This window comes from Pholis gunnellus, assembly GCF_910591455.1.
Source record: "Pholis gunnellus genome assembly, chromosome: 3".
NCBI lineage: Eukaryota > Metazoa > Chordata > Actinopteri > Perciformes > Pholidae > Pholis > Pholis gunnellus.
Genome location: NC_136529.1, coordinates 7867117 through 7883127, shown reverse-complemented (window position 1 = coordinate 7883127; position 16011 = coordinate 7867117). Strand labels below are relative to the sequence as shown.

General features: G+C 41.6%; 1 protein-coding gene across 3 annotated transcripts; it reads left to right on the top strand.

The window, feature by feature from the left end:
- Positions 1 to 456: 456 nt before the first annotated feature.
- Positions 457 to 14495, top strand: smpd2b (sphingomyelin phosphodiesterase 2b). Of its 3 annotated transcripts, none has more exons than XM_079156957.1 (11): positions 457 to 955; positions 8180 to 8294; positions 8404 to 8500; positions 8689 to 8765; positions 9671 to 9764; positions 10816 to 10905; positions 10997 to 11079; positions 11277 to 11409; positions 11915 to 12019; positions 12129 to 12312; positions 13144 to 14495. In XM_079156957.1, the coding sequence occupies exons 2-11, from the start codon at positions 8245 to 8247 to the stop codon at positions 13566 to 13568; spliced, it is 1338 nt and encodes a 445-aa protein (XP_079013083.1). In that variant the 5' UTR covers positions 457 to 955; positions 8180 to 8244; the 3' UTR covers positions 13569 to 14495. The 3 variants fall into 3 exon arrangements, with proteins under 3 accessions (XP_079013083.1, XP_079013082.1, XP_079013081.1); XM_079156956.1 differs by lacking the exon at positions 457 to 955 and adding an exon at positions 5524 to 5642; XM_079156955.1 differs by lacking the exon at positions 457 to 955 and adding an exon at positions 6971 to 7189.
- Positions 14496 to 16011: the final 1516 nt, after the last annotated feature.

The following is a 16011-nucleotide window of genomic DNA, read 5'->3' as shown; positions in this document are numbered from 1 at the left end:
CGTAGTTCAGGTATTTCTAATCAGCTCAGTCCTCAGCAGCCTCTGATTCCCGCTCTTTATTTACACATCTCGCGTGAACTCAGTCCTCTCGCGTAGCTCACGCTTCACGGTTCTTAAAGTGACAGTACAAAAACCTTCCTACCCCCACTTCGCCTGGCTACATATATATATATATATATATATATATATATATATATTTGTGAGCTGTGGCCAGGTTTTAACACGTCAAGCACTTCTACATATCACAATTAGAAGAGCAATATACACTCTAAAAAGCACAACACAGCAAATGTGTAAACCATTCACCGTCAAGTCAAGGCTCGCTCCGCCGTCAACTGCCGACAGGCTCCGCCCCGCCCCATCCCGCTCCGCCCCACCCTGCCCCGCTCCGCCGTCAAGTGCAGACAGGCTCGACGGGCTCCGCTCCGCCGTCTAGTCCGACAGGCATGCCGACAAGCTCCGCCGAGCCACAAGCTCCGCCTGGCACACAAGCTCCACTGAACCGACAGGCCTATACCAATGCCAACAAACTCCCGAATCCGACAAACTCCGCCGATGCCGACAGGCTCCTCCGATGCCGACAGGCTCCGCCAATGCCGACAAGCTCCACCGAGCCGACAGTCTCAGGAGACTGTCGGATCGGCGGTGCTGCTCCGCCGAGGCTAACGCTCGGCGGAACCTGTCGGATTGGCCGAGCCGCTCGTCGGACGCTCGGCGGATACTGTCGGATCGGCGGTGCCGCTCCGCCGAGCCTGATGCTCTGCGGAACCTGTCGGATTGGTGGAGCTGCTCCGCCGAGCAGGCTCGGCGGAGCCATGAAGGCAAAGCTCCCGGCGTCAAGGCTCAAGCGGCCGCCGTCTAGGCTCAAGGCTTCGCCGTCTACACTCAGGCTCCAGCGTCAAGGCACAAGGCTTCGCAGTCAAGGCTCAAGGCTCTGCTCCGCCGTCTGTTCTAGGTAGGGCCATCCAATCAATTTCAGCAAACTTCCCAGTATGATTTAATGCAAACAAATTAAGGTATCAAACACGCATTACTACCTTGCAGTTAAATATTTAACATTATTCCAACACGAGAAAAAGCAGTAAATAACATCTTATTTTTGTCACCCTCACAGGCAATTCAATATATATATATATAATAATAATAATAATAACAATAATAATGACGACTATAATACATTTAATTTCACTATATTTTTTAAATAAAGATGTCTACATTTCCCTTTCTCTCCTGTAAGCTAAGCTCTTTTTTATTCTACTAAGTTAATAATCAATGTGAACAATTTGATATTCAAGGAGGGATTTGGTAATCCTAAAATCAGTCTGGTGGCACCAAACATCCTGAGCCAAATAACAAAAAGTGGTAGCAGTCAAAGTCTATTCTGAATCCAAAGTTACAGGTCAGATATGCTACTGGTTTACACGACAGGAGTTTGGTGCAAGTATCTTACCACAGCATCCTACATCAGACCCACGGGAAGCTTGAAGTGAGCTCTGAGGCAGACTGGCACAAAGACTTCCTGCCCCCAGGTAGCACTGAAAACTGGCCGACCATCTTTACACTCTGCTGACGGCAGCCTGCGGCTTGCCCCACCCAGCGAAGTAAGCCACACAGTGACCTATCATTGGCAGGACTCAAGAGCGCGACTGAGTCTTCCCCCCAGTTCAAACACTCACCGTCAGCATTGGCTCCGAGAAGCCAGCTACTACCTGGGGGTAGTTCTGAAAATATGCTGCGGCCTACCTCAGAGCTATCCAGCTGTCCTCTGTGGAGTTGTTTTTTTCCATACTATACAACATTTCTACAACTGTGTGATTATAAATACCGTGGCTCATTGGGTAGAGGGGGTCGTCCGGTAACCGCAAGGGCGGCGGTTTCATCCTTGGCTGCTACATGTCCTGTGCCGAAGTATACCTGAGCAAGACACTAAACCCAGCCCACTGCTCCCAATATGCTAGGGATTGGTTAAATGCAGAGCTTGAATTTCATATGTATATAATGACGACTATAATACATTTAATTTCACTATATTTTTTAAATAAAGATGTCTACATTTCTCTTTCTCTCCTGTAAGCTAAGCTCTTTTTTATTCTACTAAGTTAATAATCAATGTGAACAATTTGATATTCAAGGAGGGATTTGGTAATCCTAAAATCAGTCTGGTGGCACCAAACATCCTGAGCCAAATAACAAAAAGTGGTAGCAGTCAAAGTCTATTCTGAATCCAAAGTTACAGGTCAGATATGCTACTGGTTTACACGACAGGAGTTTGGTGCAAGTATCTTACCACAGCATCCTACATCAGACCCACAGGAAGCTTTAAGTGAGCTCTGAGGCAGACTGGCACAAAGACTTCCTGCCCCCAGGTAGCCTTTGGTTCCGAGAAGCCATGGGCTACTATCCAGAATGTAGTTGTTAACATATACTGCAGGACACTCTCCAAACAGCTCAACACAGTGAGCATGAATCTGCTTACATGAAAGGGCAACACCCGACTGTAATAGGTTGAAAAGCCTCAGCCAACTAGCCGGATGATAGACCTTCACGTCAACAGGGAGCCCCCCAGGAAGTCTGACCACAGTCAAATAAAATAAAACTGTACTATAAATTATGAGCAGTTGTTTTCCCACGGCCTACCTCAGAGCCTCAGAGCTGTCCGGCTGTCCTCTGTAAAGTTTTGGAAGATACTGAGTTTAATTTGCATATTAACCTGGCTTCATACATAAGATGACACGTCAACATTCTAATTTATTCGAGTCAGAGAACAGTGCGTGTTCCATCCAGCATTCTATTCTATTCTCAAGGGCAGATAATGTCTTTTATGAATTCACTATTTGCTAGTCCAGCGTTCACTATGTTTTCCATGGCACAGTTTTCACAAAACTCCACACATTATGACCAGTTAGCAGTAATGAAATAACACTGTATATTACAAATAAAATGTGTCTATTGCTTTGCAGAGTCACAAGTCAGAACAAAAGTTTAAGCTGTTGCAAGTAACTCAATAAATTCTCCTTTTAACATTGTTAAGCTGTCTATGTTTGCAAATTCATATTCAAATGCTAATATATTGCATCCCGTGTACTTGATGGTAACTATAGCAACATCCAATCTCACCTGCTCCTGAGTTTGGGAATTAGTCAGTTGATGGATTTAAGACCTTAAAACTGTTTTGAACTGAAGTATTTGGTGGTTAATAGTTATTAAGACAAATAATAATAATAAGTCTTTCTATTACCCAATTTACATTTTACTACTATGACTTTTTTTGACATAATATAGGCCTACTATGACTTTATTCAATATGCTATACTGTGGCTTATTTATTACTTTATTCGACATGCTAAAGCTAAACTATGACTTTTTTAGCTTGTGAAGTAATTCATATTTTTCTAGCTACAACGTTAGCGAGCAAGCAAGCTAAGGTTAGCCAGCTAGCTGCAATTTAGCTATGCTGCATGGATTTGGCAAAAACGTTTTGGACATACTTTATATGACTTTTTTCAATATACAATACTTGTTATACAATACTTGTATACAATTCTTTTTTTCAATACTTGTATACAATTCTTTTTAGACACACTGTAATATGACTTTTCTTTGACTTGGTCCATATTATTTTGCGACAAAGGATGCTCTGCTTAATATTTAAAATGTAAAAGGTATTGTGGACTCTCATCTTAGTATAAATATTAATTTTTAATTGAAAGCTTCCTAAAATTCCTCTTTTTGGGGTCCCAGTAAAGGAGGACGATGCTGTAGGATCTCTGAAGTACTTAAACTGCAGGCTTGCTATCTTAGTGAGTGTGCAGTATGAGAACAACGGAACTGTGACATCAGTGGCGGCTGGTGGAAAATCCCAGTATGGTTTAATGCAAACAAATTAAGGTATCAAACACGCATTACTACTTTGCAGTTAAATATTTAACATTTATTCCAACACGAAAAAAAGCAGTAAATAACATCTTATTTTTGTCACCCTCACAGGCAATTCAATATATATATATTAATATAAAATGCATATATAGATATAAGCTATGATGAGTTTTCACTGTTAATTTACCATCTCAATTAAATATTGATGCCTCCATGACCAAGTTAAGCAGATGAGACTGAGGACAACTATGTAGAAGAAAAGATGTTCACTTTGCCTAATATGTAGCTTGACAGAGTTCTCATGTGTGCCCTGGTGTTCTCATGTTTCCTTACCTCCTCATCCCTCACTCCCAAACCTGTTTTTTTCATGTTTCCTTACCTCCTCATCCCGCACTCCCGTAACTGTCCGTGGATCTGTTCCCATTGTTTTAAGTTATTAGCATGACTGCATCCAGCTAGCCAAACCTGTCTGGTACAGCTAGTAGAGAAGCTTCATGTACTGCTTCCTTTTCCCGCTAGTCTGCTGTCTGATTGTGAGGTCAGGCTTATCTGGGGTCAGCTCTTTGGCCTGTAGTTTCTCCTAAAACTTCTCCTCTCAAACGGGTCTTGGGGGAGTAGCGCTCGCGCTCGCCTGTGGAGACTTCTCCTGACGAGAACGCGCAGCTTGGGGCCAAATCATTTTGGCCCCACTCTGAATCTATTTGAGGACGCTGATTGGGTAAATTGTATGTCACTCATTTCTATCTTTAATCAGCAATTGGCTAAACTGCTTCATAGACCCGCCTCGGTGGGGCCAGCCCCACTAGCTGCGCGTTTTGAGCCGTGCACACAAGCGGAGATGATGAGCAGACAGGCTGCATACAAAATCCCCTTCAAAATAAAAACACAGGATTTTCTTTTCTTCTTTTTTTGGGGGGCTCAAGGTGGGGTCAGGCCCCATGGCCCCCTATTGACCAGCCGCCACTGGAACCAATGTTCACAGGGTAGGCATTGCACGTAGAAATGTGTTCTCAATTATATGTTATCTATTTGTATTGTCATATGCAGGCTTTATAGAGTTAATTCAGATACTGTGTGATGGACAAAGAGAACAGCCAATAAGAGGTGCTGAAGGTGACGTGTCAATAAAGTTTTACTTTGAAAAAAGAGTTCCACTGAACAGAAGTGATGCCCCACGTTGTTTTATTCCTCCGTAATTACATTCGGGTTAGCACTGGGTATACACGCCAGCATTGCTGTACAATCTACATCTGCTAACAGGTTATGGGCCCAGAGTTATCCAGAGCTACCCAGGGTCACCCAGAGAAAATTATCCAGCGAAGTACCACCGAGAGAAAAGTCGCAACGTACCGCGTGTCCAGTGAGAGTTCGCATACTATGCTAGCACCATGAGTAGGCGAAATTATGAACTGTGGGAGACGAAATTTTTGGGCCATCTTCGGTTGCAAGGGCTAAAGGATACTATTTTAAATGAGCCCACCGAGGATGAAGAACCGGCAGCCTACGAGACGAAAAATGCCAAAGCATACGCAGAGCTAATCCAGTTTCTGGATGATAAAAGTTTGTCGCTAGTAATGAGAGAAGCGGCAGACGATGGGCGGAAAGTAGAGTACTGACGATTCTGAGAGACTATTATGCTGGCAAAGGGAAGCCACACGTAATTAGTGTGTATACAGAACTGACTTTGCTTCAAAAGTCGAGCAGTGAGAGTGTGACGGAGTATGTTATACGCGCAGAGACCGCCATCACAGCATTGAGAAACGCAGGTGAGACATTGAGTGACGGGCTGTTAGTAGCAATGATTTTGAAGGGACTGCCAGAATCATTTAAGAAGAGGGAGATTGGGAGCTTGTATGTCATATGTGATGAATATTTTCTTGTTGATACAACGCCAAAGTTTATGGGCTGTTAAGTCCCATTAATACAAATATATATATATACATAATCAATCAAGTTGTTGTCTTGTAATAGCTTTGCTTAGTTACACTGACATTCCGTGACTGTTCTTCCTTTTTGTGGGGTTCACCAGAGCTTTGTGTACATTATAGCCCAAACCTGAATGCTCTGCTATACCAAATTGTGAGAAAACAGAAAATCCAGAAAAAAGTATTTCCTATATTTTAAATACAAAATACATGTATTTTGTTACATTTTCTGGCACCAGTATTTTGTATTTTGTATTTTGTTGTAATACATTTATTTGGGGGTATTTTGTATTTTGTATCAAAATACATTTTGATGTATTTTTGCCCATCTCTGCGAGTAGCTAGCTATAGTAAGAGGGAGATTGGGAGCTTGTATGTCATATGTGATGAATATTTTCTTGTTGATACAAAACAAAGTTTATGGGCTGTTAAGTCCCATTAATACAAACATATATATATATATATACACAATCAATCAAGTTGTTGTCTTTTAATAGCTTTGCTTAGTTACACTGACATTCTGTGACTGTTCTTCCTTTTTGTGGGGTTCACCAGAGCTTTGTGTACATTATATAAACCTGAATGCTCTGCTATACCAAATTGTGAGTAAACAGAAAATCCAGAAAAAAAGTATTTCCTATATTTTAAATACAAAATACATGTATTTTGTTACATTTTCTGGCACTAGTATTTTGTATTTTGTTGTAATACATTTATTTGGGGGTATTTTGTATTTTGTATCAAAATACATTTTGATGTATTTTTGCCCATCTCTGCTTGTTATAATACTGTTCGGGCGTTGAATTAAGGACCATGTGCCAAGCGTCTGACTAAAGAACTTCACCTCCCAGAGGTAATTGCGGCTGCCGAAATCAAACCGGAAACGAATATTAATTTAGGTAAAGTAAAACCGGATGTTGGATAAAAGCCTCCGAATTAAAGTTTTGCACAATAAATTATTGCTTATTTAAAATCGAGTTGCTTTTTTAAAAACTAAATCATTCACAGCTACAGTTTACTTCAGTAAAAATGTGTTTTATATACATTTACTCAGGGAGTAATGTCGATGAAATACAGACGCGACTCAAGTTCCTGTTTTACTTTGGAGGGAAACACAACCGGAGGTCAATCACAAATGTTTTTTTTATCCCCGCTGACTTTATGCTGAAAACCACATAGCAATGGTAGTGGCCAAACTCGCTGAGTTGGTGTTCTGAGATGCTGACCAACCGCCTTCGATAATAATTACCTAGGATTACATTTATAGCTAGCTCGCTAGCTAGCGTGCTTAAAGGAAGTGTTTTGGCTGCAAAGCTAAACTAACATTACGGCGCAGTAATCGGTCTAACGGTCCAGTTAACTTCAGCTGACGTCAACAGGTTCGTAAGGTGAGTTGAATAGTTAGCTAGCTATTACATAAATAAACCATATTGCTAACAAGTCAACTGTAACCGGAGCCGTTAACGTTACAGAGACTAACGTTAGTAAAACGGCCACAGCTAGAGTTGTTCAGCATTTAACGTCATTGAACTAGTTACCTATAGTGATTAACGGTCGATTATTACGGCTAACGTAAACGTAACATGATAATGAACTCATGTGGTAATAATACATACGTAACCACGTGATCCACCTGGTCTGCAAGCTAACGACAGGGTGCTCTACCGTATGCAGTATATGATGCTGACTCGGCTGTGCTACATCCAGGGAATCTCTCATGACTAAATGTTACCACATTGTGTAGATAGTGTCAGTAAGTGTAACCACATTCTGGGTTAAAGTCCAGTGTCTGGCGTTAACATGTAATATGGCTACGACACTGTCTCTACACTCCTTTTATAGGTAAACACAGACATATGCTTTGTACAGCTTTAGGTTAATGATTAACCTCATCATTGCAAGGAAAGTGTGTATTTTATTTATTGCTTTTTCTGTATTGATACACAATGAACAATCAGTTCTTCAGCTTGGTTTTCACTGCATTGCTGCTTCCCGTTATTCTCTCCGGACAGTAAAGCCCTGTCAGCACTCTGTGTGGGGCCGGTGTATTGTTGCACTCCTGGGAGAAAGGAGGGAATGCAACCGCCTCTTTACTTTGTCTCTTTTTGAAAAACAAACATCTCCTGCTGCATGACACAGTAATGCCTGCCAGGGTCAGTTAACATACTCAATCCCATAAATACATCAACGTCTGCAAGTTCCAGAGTTGCAGTTCAAATTGAGTTTCCGTGCTGAATTACTAAACATTGTATTACAATAGAATTTGTATTTATTGGAACGTTTTGTGCACTCAGACATGCCACCTAATGTGTGTTGGATGAGATAACAACAATTGACCTTATTAATAATAACAACAACCATTTCACGTGTCGCATTAGGAGCTGTCCCAGTCATCTCACCTGATCTGACACTCCATCATCTACTGATCCTCTGCTCTGCCAGCATGGCTAACACAGACTCTCTCAATGTCCGGGTCTTCTCTCTGAACTGCTGGTCAGTGGATGTGGTTTGTAGTGATTCTAAATGCACCAGTTTGTTTTGTTTTTGTTTGTTTGTCTCAATACAATGTAAACAAAAACCCTGTTTTCCTTTACTTCTTCAGGGGGATCCGCTACCTCAGCAAACACACTCCTCAGCGCTATGCCATGATTGGAGATATGCTGTGCAAGGAAGAGCATGATATTGTCTTATTGCAAGAGGTTGGTGGATGCCATCTTTCAGAGTTATAAAGTTGTCTACTGACTCTTTCAGCTCATGCACCTCCGTTTTTTATGTATTTCTGCAATGAAGACCAACCTGCCTTAAGTCATAAATCTTCTTGTAAACCTGTATGAACAATATTAATTGTGCAGAGATGGCTTTTCAAGTAACTTATCCATTCTTTCAGGTGTGGAGTGAGAAAGACTATCTCTCCTTGAAGAAGAAACTTGCCTGTAGTCATCCTCACTCTCATCACTTCAAAAGGTAATTTCTTCTTTTCAATCCAAGATTAAAATTCCTGATTGACATTTCATATTATCAAAAGGCTCCTGAAGTGGCTCTCTGTCAGAAAAAAAATGTACTTGCATGGCTTTGATCCAAAGACCCACATTATAAGTGAAGCCTAGGCAGTACCTAAAGGATTAACTTTAGTGGCTTAATTCTTTCTTGACCTCCATACCAAAGCACAAGACTGGGCTTAATCAAAGGCCCTACCTTTCTAATCCCCTTTGCAGCTCACACAAATGTAATCTCTAGTAGATAGGTTCTCACATCTGCATCATATCATACATTGTTAGAAAAATTCACCCGAGACCGATGAAAAATCATTAAACAACAGGCCATTTATTCTTGCAAGAAGGAGACAGAGTTGATTCACATATAGTATACATGGATCAAGGCTGCTCGGAGATCTGTCTCCGAGCCTTGGATATTTATACTAAGTAAACATACAGTGTCACAGGCAATATGTCACAAAATCATAACACACACCAATTGCCTTCATACAGCATATTCTAAGTATCTGGACACTTTAACAATTTGTTCTAGTACAAAGGTCACTTTTATCATCGGAAGACGCCATGAAGTAGTGACGCCGTCTACAACTCTATTTATCATTACAAGCAGTGCTGAGTGTTCTTTGGGATAGACTAAACAGCTGTGGTGCTTAATGTCAGAGGAAGTCCACACAACGAGGATCACATAAGGACACCAGACTTTGTAAGCACACCTTATAATTAGTCATTTAGATTTTCCCCAACATACATACTTACTTCAGAATAATGTAGATCTGAATGGGAACCAGTTTCTTTAGACAATAACCACGTACTACTGAAGCCGGTGTGTGGAACGTGCAGCTTCTTTTAATGTCCCGTTTCTCTTTTGTTCAGTGGAGTCATCGGCAGTGGACTGGCCATTTTCTCCAAGCACAGGATCCATGAGACCTTTCTGTATCGCTACTCACTGAATGGTTATCCTTACATGGTGAGTCCACAGAGTCTTTCGTAATGTCCGTTACAAATACGACTTGATGGAAGTGAACAGTGATAAACAAAAGAGTTAGAAAAAGATTCTCACATAGCACTGCTACACAACATGGTTACAAAGCGCTTCATAAGACCAAGAGATGCACGGTGCAATAGAATATACACACGATTACAATACAGAACAATTTAAAAAAGACTGTAAATGCACAGAATATACACAATTTCAGACAAGAAGGGCCAAGGCCAATGATGTGCAAATCTGCAAGTGCAACAAACTCTATATGTCTGTATATATTTCCAAAACTGTTAGAATTATGTCAAAATGTGGTTGTGGCTTGCTAATCTCAGCTGTGCATTTATTATGTACTTCTAAATTGGAAATATCATACATGTATTTGTAAAAAACCAAACAACATCATGAACATGGCAGCTTGTTATCGAAAACAGTTGCAGGTGAATTAATTACTTGAGTTAAATTTGCATTTATAGAAAAAAACACTATGATTTAATAACTCAATATTTACACACGTTGAGAAATAATGTTTGCTCCAAATAATATGTGTACTTCCTTGGCCTGTTCCACCAAGTTTTGTACATGGGAGAAGTTTGCCCTCAGGGCATTCTGCCAGAAATCTCCTTGGGTTTAGGCACCAAACTAACTCGGTCAGGTTTAGGAAAAGATCATGTTTGAGGTTATAATAAACCTTTTCTTGCAGAAAGCCCTGAAGGCAAACTTTTCCGTTCAGCAAATGGGGCCAGTAGTTTTTCTATAATTTAGCTGACAACCAAACCGAACTGAAAACAAAACCTCCTTAGCAGAGATAAGAAATGCAGCTCTAAGATAAAGAGCCAGCTTTCCTCTAATAGAGACCAATAGGGGTCCCAAGCTGCATTTGGGCACAGTCCCATGCTTGTCGTATAGGTGATCATTACAACCGTGAAAACCACTCTGAAACATACAGACAACCGATGTAGAGCTTCACCTTTAGACATCATCCTCATCAGTGTGGCAAACTGTCTCACATAACATTGTTTTTCCCAATAATTAGGCTCAACATGGCGACTGGTTCGGAGGTAAAGCTGTTGGGATGGCGGTCCTAAAACTCGGCAGCCTGACTGCAAACGTCTACGTGACTCACGTGAGGTTTCCTAACGTCTGTTCTCAGCCCTGCCTGTGTATTACATACAGTTATTGATCAATGTGCTGCCGACTCTGCGTATTGATTTCAGCTGCATGCGGAGTACTGCAGAGACAAGGACTCTTATCTACCTCACCGAGTGGTTCAGGCCTGGGAGCTGCAGCAATTTGTTCGGTAGTGTGTCTTTGTTGATTCCGCACAAAGAGTTTGGGCCACTATTTGTCTACTCTGGAGTATATTTGCATATCTTTCTGAGGTGAACTTCACCTGTTGCTTGTTTGGAGTTACTGAAGTGTACTTCTAATACTTGGCAATTAGGTTTCATCTTGCTTGTGTCCTTGGTAATGGTGTATTTCCTCTGTGCCTATCAGCCACACCTCTGCTGGAGCAGATGTGGTGATTCTAGGTGGCGACCTCAACATGCACCCTCAGGACCTCGGCAGCAGACTACTGATGTCCTACACTGGACTCCGAGACTCTTATGTAGAGTCGGCTAAATTTGACGTAGGTAGCGACTAGGGCTGCACAAAACTTGGCGATTCTCAATTGCAATATTTGTTAAAGGCAGTAATTGTGTCAAAATACAAATTTGTATTAAATATTGTCATGACCTGACCTGATTACAAATTATATAGCAATTGAGATATCAGTAAAAAATAATTGCTATTACATATTTATTTCAAAATAGTTCAACCCCAATATTGAATACAATGGTAATAAGGTTGTTTTTTTCAGATTAAATACTTTAATATTAATTAAAGGAAAATTAAGTTTTGTGTATGTAAAAGTCAGGTGATCATATTATCTTTAACATTTGGTGGTCAGAAAGTAGTTCTGCAAAATTGTAACTTCTGTATCGAGCAGTGTCACTGTGGCCCCATGACTCAAGCAGTCAGATGTCATCACAACTGTAATAACGGTCAAGACTATGAAAGCAAGAGTCGGGTTGTAAGGTTTTCTTTCGCCTTCTTTAACTCGTGTTTTGTTTTTAAAACAAACTCTTTTTCAGGGCTGTGAGGATGGTATGACTCTAATAGCTGACAACCCTTTCATCAGTAAAAAGGAGCTTGGTCCCTTCGAGAAAGGAATTCGAATCGACTACATCCTGTTCAAGGTGGGTGAACCGTGTACCCCCTCATGTTCACATCTAGATGTTGGAGTCATCGGATGAATGTGTGATGTGTTTTGACCCCCCAAGCATTTCCCTTTCTTTAAATTCCCAGGGATCTTCCAAAACGGACATTTCTTGTGATTTCATGTCCACCACCAAAGGCTCCGTCCCCGACCATCCATTCCCGTACTCGGACCACGAGGCTCTGACCGCTGGATTGAGAGTGGAGACACAAACTCCAACTGAGACGGACAGCGGCGGGCAAAGAACGTCAAAGAACCGGGACTCTGCTGCAGGTATGTTTGCTACGCCATGCTAGCTGAGGAGCTCTAGCTGTCGCTCAATCGCTTTGGTCCAGACTGAAGAACCTCAACGGTTAAGGGTGGATTGCTGTGGCATTCATGGTTCCCTCATCGGTCACAAGTTTAATAACTGCTAATCCAACAGTTGGAAACATGTTAACACCAACATATGTGTAGGCCTATGTGGGAACCAATATGATGACGGGGAAAAAGACAAGTGACACTAAAGTTATGAGGAGAGCAAGATCCCGTAAAAGCAAATCAGATGGGCTGTTAGGTACAGGTACCGGTCTAGTCCTGCAGAATGTCCACATCCTTTAATTTCATCATGGTTAAAGAAGGAACTTTTAACTGGTTATGACACGGTCTCAATTTAATATATCCTCTATAGGACCCACATGTAAACAAGACAATCAGCAAGAAAGACTGTCTATTCCTATTTAGTTATTCTTAATGCTTTCATCGATGCCACGTTAGGTTCCTTGTGAGATTTCTGCTGCAGTGAATTGAGAGGTTTTCTAAAGGGGATCTGCTGCTTGGAAACACTACCACGTTGGTCCACAGGGACCGCCAAAATCAGCACAAAATGAAAGTTCCTTGCGGTAGCTTTAAAACTAAAATCACTGTCCGCAACGATGAGTTTAGTTAACAATGAGCACATTCAATATTTAATGTTATATTGTAAAGTTAATCCTGTTTGAATGGGGCTGAAACACAACCTCACAGACCTGCTAACACCATGTGAACTCATTTTTTCTGTGGTACTTACTGCTCTATCATCATCGTTGACTCGCTCCTTGTCTTCCCTCCCTTGCATGTCTTCAGGGAAGGTGGCCGAGTTGGTCGACATTGTGACCGAGGCGCGTACTGAAGTCAAAGTGGGCCTGCACTGTGCTGAGAGGATGCGCTACACAGCAGCACGCACCGGAGTGATGGGGCTGGCTCTGCTGTTCCTGGAGCTGGCCATCGCCGCTGTGCCCTGGTTGGCCCTGGGAGCAGAGCAACCTTTCCCTCGCACCTCCTTCTACCTGCTGGCTGCGTTGTGCTTCGCCATCCTGCTCACCACCGCTCTGCTGTACCTCTTCTACACCATGGAGCTGAAATCTCTTCAGGGGGCCGAGGACCAGATGAGGCTGGCTGTAGGAAGTCTGCAAGAGAAGCTCAGGGGTTTTCCTCTGGCTCAGCCCCACAACGCCCAGCGGAGATCCCCAGAGGGCCATGAGCCCAGCGCCTTTAATCCAGAGGAGTAAAATAGGAGCAGACCGGGGGGGGAGGGGGGCCGCCCTTGAAGTGAGCTTTAAGATGGATGTTTGAGGAGGTTTTATCCGGCGAATGTGTTGTATGCTCTTGAGATTTAGATTTGCACTGCAGAATGAGTTTCCAAAGAACGTTTCTGAAAGTAGTGCAGGACACATGCTTTGACCTCTTTTGTACTTTTTATATACTCGTCTTCATCCGCTTTCAGCCCTAGATTACCCTCAATGCACCTCACCAAACACTCTCCCTGTTACATACTATCAAACGTCTGTGCTGCTGCTGTTCCTAAAGGTCGTAAAGGGGACCTTTTGTGTTTCTTAAGCTCTAGGTCGGACCTGCATTCCAACCTCCGGTAGTTTCAGCGGGACCAGCTGTTTCTGTTTTTTAATTTTCATGCTTCCCTTTTATGATTTGGACAGAATTGTCGTGGGTCCACACTGTTTGCGGATTTATTTAAGAAACAGACACTCCGAACGTTGAAGATTTACATTTTGGTCAGTCACCTTTCCTCCTCTGCAGGACAGATTGTAGAGAGCTGCCAGTGGCACTTAAAAACAAGGATCCTATGCACCAGTTAAGACTTTTCAGTGTCACTTTATCGGCATGTCTCATGTTCACTGTCCTGCACTGCAAAGTATCTTTGTGTATCATGTACTGTAGAAAGTGTGCAGTGCACTTAGTTGACTAACCACTTCCTTTGATGTAAGATAGGAAATTACCTAATGATCTAAATGGCTGTAAACCAGTATTATCACTCACCAGCAGCTGAACAATGGCTGAACATTTTTAAACTTTAATCTTTCACCTCGATGTTGGAAAAGCACTTGATAGTTTTTAACTTTAAGTATATGAGTTTTAAAGTAATACCTGATGTTCATTCCAAAACTGACGGGCATGATTATGAAAGCAATAATAAAGACTTCATACTCTGTGGCTCTGGAGAAATGTGTCACGTCAGTGTGTGATGGGTTTTACACATTCACCACTAGAGAGCGATGTAAGTACATGTGACGGGTGACACGTTACAAACAGGGACACAAGACTGGCTTTCTTACAAGTAATTACAAGACAAAGTGGGCAAAAGCCTGGGAGAGACATTTGCCAGATCGCACATGTCAGCTGGCACAGGTACGCCCTCAGGGCAAGAGCACCCATGGGTGTGGTACATATTTCATCTTTTTTCCCAGGCCAGAATTTTAACCATAACCGTGACATTGCCTGCAGTAAAACTGAACGCTGCAAAATCGCTGGAGTTGCAGAAGCATTTCAGACTGCACGGCGCCATCCCTTAAACACAATGAACTCACATGCTGTTTGCAAATCAGGATACACTAAACCATATGCAAATAAGCTTGAGGCTAAGTCTTTAGTTGCACAAACCAAAGTCAGGCATTGGATTTTCTCAAAAGATTGATGTAGTATTGTTATTTGAAAGGCGAGGATAATGAATGTGTGTCGTAGACAGAATAGAATTTGTTTTGAGTGAAATACTTGGTGTTTGCCACACATCTCTCCTGCAACCCTGGCCTTTCAAATTGTCATGGATGTAATGTTTGTTTTCCTACTTTTACTCATGCATTTTCAACTAAAGGCTTGTTTATTTGTCTTGCATGGCATTTAAGTGAAATTGTAGGCCAAGTAGGTCAAAGGGAACTCATCCATACCCCACATATATTACTTGCATATTATCCTATTACATTCTATCACCCCGTTTTTTGCGTTTTTGCTAAATAAATACTTGAAACGAATCCCATTTTTGCCTCGCAGTGTACTGTCATGTGATGGCATCATTTTCTAACTCTTGCAGTCGTGGCAGGTAAGAAGGAATGAAATGCACCGTGAACAGGTCTGAACTATGTTTGGGTTGCGTGATTATTATCTACATTTACACCTCTCGTGTTATTTTTCCCTTATCTGTCCTAATGTAGTCCGTTTTGTGTGTTGATTGTGTGACGTTTGATTAATAGTTCAAGTGATTAATTTTGACTGTCGTAGCCTTTATGACTTGTTAACATGAGGGAATGAGGCCTTCATTGACTTGTTGGTTTCCAGTAGTGGAAGAAGTACTTCAATCTTTTACCTAAGTATATACCAAAACAATTTGAGAATTTGACGTATTATAAGTGATAGTTATTATAAGTAGAAGTACTCAGTAAGCATACTGGCCATCCTCAGAGCATTCTTATAAGATATACAAGGGGTGGAAAGTAGCTTAGTGCATTTAATTAATTACTGTGCTAAATTAATAAATTACATACTTTTACTTTTACTGTGGAAATTATTTTTTTACTTTCCATTGATTTCACAGATGTTACTTTTCAGCATCTGTATTTCCATAAAACCGTGTAAAATATCATGTTTCAGATGTCTTTTGAGCTGTGTTTTTTTATAACAGTTGAATGACCCAAAGCAGCAACATTATACAATATCTGCACG